General features: G+C 37.1%; 1 protein-coding gene across 3 annotated transcripts in view; it reads left to right on the top strand.

The window, feature by feature from the left end:
- Positions 1 to 217: 217 nt before the first annotated feature.
- The window catches only part of LOC113035181 (indoleamine 2,3-dioxygenase 2-like), a 22,898-nt gene continuing 13,919 nt past the window's right edge, over positions 218 to 9,196 (top strand). Inside the window, exons 1-10 of one of the 3 annotated variants that reach the window (XM_026190524.1) lie at positions 218 to 519; positions 1,260 to 1,355; positions 1,504 to 1,623; positions 3,723 to 3,841; positions 3,955 to 3,969; positions 4,056 to 4,155; positions 4,293 to 4,410; positions 4,525 to 4,576; positions 4,801 to 4,949; positions 5,119 to 5,308. In XM_026190524.1, the coding sequence (XP_026046309.1) occupies positions 430 to 519; positions 1,260 to 1,355; positions 1,504 to 1,623; positions 3,723 to 3,841; positions 3,955 to 3,969; positions 4,056 to 4,155; positions 4,293 to 4,410; positions 4,525 to 4,576; positions 4,801 to 4,949; positions 5,119 to 5,308 (1,049 nt within the window). In that variant the 5' untranslated portion in view covers positions 218 to 429. Of the gene's footprint in view, positions 520 to 1,259; positions 1,356 to 1,503; positions 1,624 to 3,722; positions 3,842 to 3,954; positions 3,970 to 4,055; positions 4,156 to 4,292; positions 4,411 to 4,524; positions 4,577 to 4,800; positions 4,950 to 5,118; positions 5,555 to 9,196 lie in introns of those variants that run through there. The other 2 variants (XM_026190525.1, XM_026190526.1) reach the window with 2 other exon arrangements.

The raw sequence follows: 9,196 nt of genomic DNA, 5'->3' as shown, positions 1-9,196 counted from the left end.
ATGATTAGTGAAGGCAAAGACAGGAAGTTGAGGCACAGGTGAGACATAATCAAGAGCAGATACCAAAGTAAAATAAGAAGTTAAAACAAAAAGACAAGCAAAATACAGACAAACCATGTGTTGACTTTACACATGGCGTATGCGTGTTAAAAACATTTTGGTGTGTGTTCAAGAACATTCTAAACAGTTTCTGTTATTTGGCAGTTGTGTTGTTTTCAATTTTTTAAATTAACTGACCAAAAGAGGAAGATTAGTCGATTAACTGTTCAGTCTGTCAGCTCTTGACATAAAGGACAGGGAAATGTGATTGGCTATTTGCTCTTCAGTGCAATAAAAAGGGAAGTGACAAAGGGAGTGAAAAAAGGCTCAGTGCAAGTTTTAACAGCTGATGTCTCTCAGCCTACTGTAGTGCTACACAGGCCAGCAGACATGGAGACTAATAGCAAAGAAACACTACAAGCAGACTTTGATGTATTTGATATTTCTGAAGAGTTTGGATTTCTACTTGAAGAGCCACTGGTAGGTTTCACCCTTATCTTTTCTCTTCTAATGATGCAATGTTCTCATCTGAGACACATTTTGTTTTGCCATATACTGGATAAATCAAGGAGGTTTGAAACTGAAGGATAATATAACATTGACTATGCTGTATATGTTGTTTATCCTCACACACATACCTTAGCAGCAGCCTTAATTTAAACGTTTGTCCAGCTAGATAACAGCCTCTCTGGCCTAATTATGCTTGTTTTCTAGAAATATAACGAAGGACTACTTATCTGTTGTGAGCCTGTCTCTTTAAGTCTTTAAGTCTGCTACAGCATTTAATAGAATTAATTGAATCTAAGTTGTATAAGTCAACTGATAGAAACTATTGATACATATTTCTCAAATTGGATAGTTGTAGTTCTTTGGGTTTGATTTCTAAATGTAGCAAAATGTAACAGCATTAATCTCTGACGCTCATAAAAAAAATATTAGTCTAATATTGTTTCTGTTTATGGTATAGCCTATAGTTTCCATCTCCCCGCCCTTTTGGACCCTGTTTTCTGCTTGGCAGGGCGTTGCCTTGTTTATTATGGCCTCTTTTAAATTGCTTGCTGTTGCTGATTGATGACTCCAGTCATTTGTTGACATGCAGGTCAGGCACCATGGAAAACATGAGCTGATGATGTTACTGATTACACTCTACATGAAAATCCACCACGCAAAAAACAATCAAAACCCAATGAGCAAGTCATTTTATTCCTATTATTTTCTAGACTCACCTCCCAGACCATTATCAGGTGTGGCTGGACCTCGCAAATAATCTCATACATCTGATAGAATCACGTAAACTACGGGATCTGGTTGATAAGGTCAGAATGAGCAAAGCCTTCCAAGTACAAAAATACTGACAGGCCATACATGTAAATGTGTACAGGTGTATTTTTGAGAGACCTGATGATGATCACCATTCCCAATAAAAATAAATAGATTTAAACAGAAAATCTAATCACAATTCAGATGCCGGTCTTGAGTCCAGATCTTTTGAGTGACCATCGGGAGCTTAGGCTCGCTCACCTAGCACTAGGATTCATCAGCATGGGATATGTATGGCAGGAAGGACAACATGCACCTGCTGAGGTAAGACACACAAATGACAGACAGTAAAATGTTTACATTTCAATCAATAGTGCTCTAGCTGTTTGACCTACAAGTATAGTGCCCCATGCACACATAGAAGTATTTTTACTTTTTGTCCACTTGTCAACTGCATTTTTAGGTCACAGAAAATGGAGATTTTTTAAAAAAGTCCTTTAAGAGTGAACTTTCAGAAATTCAGCTTATGCATTTATATACGGACAAGGAAAAAGAAGACTTTGTAACACTTTATAACCAAACACTATTAAGCATCAGTAAGGTATTAGTTGATGCATAATTCATTCTTTATGAAACATTCAAAGGTGGATTTAGAGGAATTTTCTTAGCGTGGCATGAGGGTGTCATGGAAACCAAATGGGGTGGGACAATCAAAGCCATTTTTTTTTACACATATGCAGATGTTACATTCTGTAATATGAATGATATATGGTTAAAATATATCAAATGCAGTAAGTATACACATGTTTCACATTTCCTTTAGCCCACACAATTAAACATTTCAATTACATAAAAAATGTGAGTTTTGATTTTATGTACTATACAGCCTATACTAAATAAGTATGTAACGAAACAAGTATAAAATCCAGAAAGCTACACAAAATGGGGTGGTTCATTTACAAACACGTCTAACTTATGTTTCACACTCCTTTACTCATTGGAAATAAGAAAATAGTTCCATGCTTAAATTTACACAAAATGCCAGAAATCTGCATGGTCATGGACACATTTTTCATGATAAACCTATATATGTATTTTTTTTTTTTTGCAATGACTCAGTGTGGGTGCAGCTTTTTGCTATGTCAGATTTATTCGGTCAGGTCATTTACAGGTGAAGCACATCTGTTAAACCGAGAGGGTTAATGACGCTTACCTTTGTTCCGTTGCCAGAGTGTATCAACCACCAATGTTGTCTGAAATGCCTTTGTTTGGTGTTGGAACAAAATGTGCTCTTGCATAATTATAGACATCGGTTGCTACTGACAACAACAAACACAGCCAGCCTGCAGTAGGTTTATTATTAAAATAAACAACACTGTTACATGCAAAACTAGGGTGACACTTGGAGTGGGACATACCACCCCATGCCACTGCTGAAAACATCCAACTCCTTTTAATTTTTTTTAATGCATTAGCTTATCTGGCTAAAGCTAGCTAGCTGACTACAGCTGACTACAAACTAAAGCGAAGATAAACTCGAGGAACAAACTAAAAATAAAGTAAAATATATATATAAAATAAAAAATGTTTTATTTTATATGCAGAAGTTTCAATATAAGTTAAAGTATACTCTGTTGCTGTCTTAAACCCTCCTACAAACTCTGGTGCTGCTCACATTTCAGTTTTCTGCAAATATTTAGTGAGCAATATTTGCAGCTTCCATTAAATATTAGCATGTTGTATCATTTTGCTCTTTGTTTGTATCCTTTTCTGTTGTGAAGACAGATGAGATGTGTTTGATTCTTAAGGTCCTGGTGACCATGAGATTATTTTATAAATGCTTTGCAAGGTAGAGAGTGTCCTCATTTTAGATGAAATAACACACAATACTTAATTAACAACTATTAACTGCTTGAATTAACCATGAATTACTAAAGATTTAACGTTTATATCTATGTTTATAAATGGCATACGCAGGTGGATTAATGGTTCATAAATGACGAATAAACTATTAATGAATCCATTACTTGTGCTTAATAGTGTGTCGTTATTAGAAATTGACACAGTTTTATCTTGCTATTTCATAACACAAAAAATAAGCATTTGTTAACAAAACATAAACTAAAACTGATGGGAATGTCATCAATGTGGTAGATAGAGGCACATTTACATTTTGACTAATGGTGCTGCAGGGCTTAATTTGACCATGACTAAACCAAATTTATATTAAGCAGGAGGTGACATATTTCACAGCAAAAGTGAAACTTTTCACTAGCTAATGTTAAATAGAAAGTAGAAAGGGAAATCATCAGACAAATCAGCCTGGTCAAAACTGCTGGCGCGGCCAAAAGATAGTCACTACAATCCCTGAAATCTTAGTGAGCCTGCTGGATTGAAACTTCACTGTTATGGTTGTTTGATAGATACTCCCAAAGGCTCTGGCCCTGCCTTTTTGGCTGGTATCACGCAGACTTGGCCTTCCACCGATCCTGACATATGCAGATTCAGTTTTAGCCAACTGGAAGTTAAAGGATCCCACAGGGTAATCCTTTTTCTTATTTAATGCCAAAATATTAGGCAGTCTCGTTAAATGCAATAATAACCTCACAGTGAAATTCTAATAATTGCTACTTCTTTCTTTTACTTTCATTTCAGGGATATGAGAATTGGGTAAGTATCACTCTGGACTGTTATGTAATCTCATGTGTCATGTGGTTTTTACTCATTTGTTTGCTAAATATTATTTTTAAAAATAGGAACATGGACCTGATATTTTCCTTCCCTGGTGGTGACACTTGCAGGGGATTTTTTATTGTGTCACTGCTGGTTGAGATGGCGGCTTCACCCGGCATAATGGTTAGTATTACTTCTTTTGAAGTCTTTCTGAACATTAGCTTGGTGTTTTCAATTTCTCTATTCCCTGGTCCACAAACTGTGTGTGCTTTTGCCACTTGTAACTTGGTAATGCTGTTTAAACCTTTGACTTTAACCAGGGGGCGCTGGAGGTGATGCGCGCCATTAAAGTCTCTGACCTCACTGGGATAAAAAATGGCCTCATCAAAGTAACTCAGTCTTTAAAGAAGATGAAGGAAAAATTCAAATTTATGCACAGTAAGTTTGAATTAAGGCTTGCTCACATGAATTTAATCACTTTACATGCTGTGCTCTTTTATGAAGACAGAGAAATTCAAGGTAATTAGACAACTGAATCTGTGCTATTTCCAGATCACGTGGAGCCAGCTGCATTTCATGGAAAATTGAGAATTTTTGTCTCAGGGTGAGTTTAGCACTGCTACAGTGTTCTCCAAACTAAGGTTTTCAAGGTTTCAGTATTTCTCTCATGCAGATTTATCTCAGTAAAAGTTATCTTTTTATCTGTTTCTATTGGTGCACTTTATATTTTGTAGGATAACATCTGAAATCGTATCATACATATTTAAATTCATGTACATCTATTAAAAGGAGGTTTGCAGTATAGGTTTTTTGTTTGAATTGTTTTAGATGGAGAGACAACCCAATGCTTCCAAGGGGGGTGATGTATGAAGGTGTGAGCGATGAGCCTATTTTGTTATCAGGTGGGAGTGCTGCCCAGAGTTCAGCTATTCAATGCTTTGATGCTTTGCTGTGCATCCAGCATGAGGAAGAGACAGGTAAGCATGCATTGCCTTCAACCTTTGACCCCTTCAGATGGCTCTCGTGAATAAATCACATTTGTGCAGCCAGCTGATTGCTTTGAATGAGAATGTTTCCAGGATAGACAATTATTTTCATTCTTTCAAGGTCTCTTTTCTGTCCCTTTCACTGATTCTCTCAATCTAGGAGCGTTCCTGACACGCATGAGAGACTACATGCCTCCTGCCCACCGTCAGCTGATAGAAACGCTCTCCGTCTGTCCACCGCTGCGAGACTTCATCTTGTCCTGCTCCAACTCTGACCTCTGTCAGGCCTACAACTCTTGTGTCTCCGCACTGGTGGATTTACGAAACTATCACCTCAATACTGTGACCAAGTACGTCATTATTCCTGGTAACCACGCGCAATCTGTGGGCTGTCCATTCAGAGGTGTGGGTACTGCACTCAACACCACTGGGACTGGTGGATCCAACCTCATGGTCTTCCTTAAGAGTGTTCGTAACACCACTCAAAAGGCACTGATTTTAGAGAGACTATCATAGTCTAGAAACCTCAGTGTATTTCCTGGCACATATATACTGCTCCAAAAAAATTTAAGAAACATTTTTAACTCAGAGTATAGCATCAGGTGAATTAAATTTCTGGGATATTGATCTGGTCAGTTAAGTACCAGAGGGGGTTGTTAATGAGTTTCAGCTGCTTTTGTGTTAATGAAATTAACAGGTGCTTTAGAGGGGCAACAATTTGACAACCCCCAAAACAGTAATGGTTTTACAGGTGCAGGACACTAACATTTTCCCCTCCTCATCTTCTCTGAATGTTTTTTTCTGTAGTTTTGCATTTGGCTAGGGTAAGAGCCACCACGTTACTGTTAGTACAAAACTTCCAGGACAGCACATCAATGCGAGCCATTGCCAGACGATTTGCTGTCTCTCCCAGCACAGTCTCAATTGCATGGAGGAGATTCCAGGAGACATACAGTTACTCTAGGAGACTTGGACAGAGTTGTAGAAGGTGATATATATATGCCTGATATATGTCCTTTGTGCAAGGAACAGGATGAGCACTCCCATATCAAAATGACCTGCAGTAGGCCACTGGTGGGAATGGTGCTGCCCTGTGCTTTTCAGTAGGTTAGCCCTAAGATCATGTGACAGAGGTGAAAGGGCCTAGAGATGCAATACTGCCTGTAACATTGTTCAGCATGACCAGTTTAGTGGTGGATCATTTATGGTCTGGTGAGTCACATCCTTGCACACACAGACCTCCACAGGCTAGGCAACAGCATCATGACTGCCATTAGGTATTGGGATAAAATCCTTTACCCACTGGCAGACCCTCCACTGTGGGTTATGGCTTTCTCCTGGTGCATGGCGATGCCTGGCCTCAGGGCGTGAAAGTATGCAGGTAGTAGCCAAAAACACAAAGCAAAAATGAAAATCAGCACAAAGACACTTCAAAACGATCGCCATAGTGATTCTACTGTAGAAACCTGAACAGGTAGAAACGGAGGCTGCTGCCTGACTTCTTATCAGTTTGTTAACTGTTGAAATTCAGGGTCACTGCTGGCCTGGGGTTGGCATTCGCTCAGCTTTCACTCTGGGTTCTTGGCTAGCTTAGTGTTAGCATTCTGTCTGGCTAGCCTAATGTTAGCTTGCTATCTGTGCACGTGCTTGCAAACAGCCGATGTTGCAGCATAAAGTATCTGTCTCTGGGAATTGGTTCTTGTCGTGATTCCCATCCCTATTACCCAGTCCATATCAGTTTTCTCTGTATTATTGCCTTTACCGTACAAAAGAGGTAAAGATACTACAATAATACAGCGCCTTGAGGCAACTGTTGTTGTGATTTGGCACTATATAAATAAAACTGATTTGAAGATCGGTTTAAATATCCAGGATTTTTGAACAGTGTAAAAATATGTATTATAACTAAAACTTTTTCATACGCAACACTCTAAATGTAGTTCTAAATCACAAAAAATATCACCATCATTCAAATCAGCCAGATCTTTTCATCCGTATTGAATTTTCCAAGCACTTACCCTGACATTAGTAAATCTTCGAGTAAACTTTTATTTTTTTAGATAAATGATTATTGGGTTTTCACTCTTTGATGGTGTCATGGATGATTTCTAGCACGAATACGTCACTACATTAACAAAGTATTCTGTTTGAAAACTGTACCTCTTTACTTTAATACTACTATCAACAATTTTTTTAATACATTTTCTCGTGGAGAATTGCATGACAAACTTGAGCTATGTTTACACCTATCACATACACACAAAAAGCTCCCTGAGTATTAACACACAGTTTTGGAAGTAAACCTGTTTCTAAGAAATGGGTTTCTCCATAGGTCACAGGACAAAAACAAACTAATGACATATAGTTAGGGAATCCAGCAGCACACATTTTCAACTTTTCCTCCAATGACCTTCCGTGTCTGCCTGAAGACCTAGCTTGTTTTGGCTTCACAGGTGTCACAGTGTGGAGTGGTGAAAGTAAAAAAAAATATGAACTTTTACCACAATGCTCTTGTAAGCTTACAGAGTAGTGCAAACTAGTGGAAATAATTATTTCCAATGACTGGTACCATTGTTACATCATGTTTGTGGCAACTAAAAGCTTTTAAACCTACTAATCAAAGCACACTTTATGTTTATATAATCCTTTACATAATCAAGTAAAACAGACTATGAAACAGAGAGGCACTAAGTGTGGTGATTGTTTTATTTTCAAGTGTAATTGTGCTTGTATGCATTTGAACCCTAATATTGTTTTGTTTGTTTCTTGTTGTTTTAGCTCAACTGAATAGTTGCTGAGGCCTTATGATGGTCAAACTCTCTTATACAGAATTGCAAGGTGGAGGGGGTAGTTGTTGAATAAGTGTGTTTCCTCCATTCTCTACTCCCTTTTTCATTAATGAAACCCTCAGTGTTGCTTTATATGGTCACTCTATCAAATTATATGGTCAAAAAGTTAGGTCTATAGAGTATAGAGACTGGTTGATGACTTCTCCCACCAGGGGCGATTTTAGCCCATTTTTTGAATCAAAGCACCCCCAAAGATTTCTTACTTTTTTGACAATATTTACTGTTTGTGTGACACACTACTAAAAATATAAAAAGCATTCAGTACTTGTTTGAGACATAACATTTTAACAACAAAAGTATAGATAAAGTAAACAGTAGCTTACTGTTGTTGCCACTGTCCTGTTTGAAATGGAATGAGAGAAGTTGGTTATTTTGTCATATGTGCATGTGCCAAGATTAAACCCAGGAACAACATTCAGGTAAAAGTGTAAGATCAAATGATCTGTCAATCAAGAATAATGTTGAATCAGTGTTTCAATATTTATATCTTTTATTAGATGTTCATGTGGTTTGGTTATTTGCCTTTTGGTTGAAAGTAAACTGAGAGAGGACTTTTTTTTTATTAGTGATCTTAATAGTATTTGTTTTTTCATATTAATGTAATTTTTTTCATCTAATTGAATACAATCTATTTGTGTATGATTGTCAGTCCAAAGAGGGAGAGAGGAAAGAGGGGAAAGTGAGGAGAAAGTACAAGGTCAGGAAGAACCAGGTAAAAAAACAGACAGGGAATATTGACAGGCAAAACAGAAACAGTTAAATTGCTTGATAGAGTTGATCACCAAAAAAGTGATAGACAGATTTGCCAACCTCAAGGTGAGGCGACATAGGTTAAAATAAAATAAAAAATCTGCAGAGCCATAGTAGTATCTGCAGTAAAGATCTTTTCATAGATTGTACCACAGGCAAAGTTGCCTCCATTTTTATAATTTTATTTATCAATATTTTGTACATTCGTACATTTCAAGGACTCTATTTTTGGAGTGTATTTTTATATATCTGTATTGTATTATACACACACATTAAAAGTGAGTCTCTGTCCAAAAAATGCACTCGGTTTACTTCTTACTCACTATGATCATCATTCATCCTTTTCCCCCAGTAATTAAGGTTAGGATATGTATATATATTTTTTATTTCAATCCATTCTTAGTTTGCAGCATTTAAATAACCTTTATCTGATTTGATGGTTTTGTTACTGACTTTTAAAATAGTGTTTTGCTTTTCTTTCCCAAATATGGGGATTAAATTGTGTTAAAATGTACAAAACAGTGATGTCATGTTTTGTGACGAGGACCCAGGCACAGAAAGACTTGGTGAATTTAAGAATCTTATGATTTAATAAATAAATTTGCAGACTTACTCAGAGATGGTAAAATTATGACTGAT

This window comes from Astatotilapia calliptera, chromosome 13, assembly GCF_900246225.1.
Source record: "Astatotilapia calliptera chromosome 13, fAstCal1.2, whole genome shotgun sequence".
Lineage (NCBI taxonomy): Eukaryota > Metazoa > Chordata > Actinopteri > Cichliformes > Cichlidae > Astatotilapia > Astatotilapia calliptera.
The sequence above is the reverse complement of the archived record's forward strand: the minus strand, read 5'-3'. Positions and strand labels throughout refer to the sequence as shown.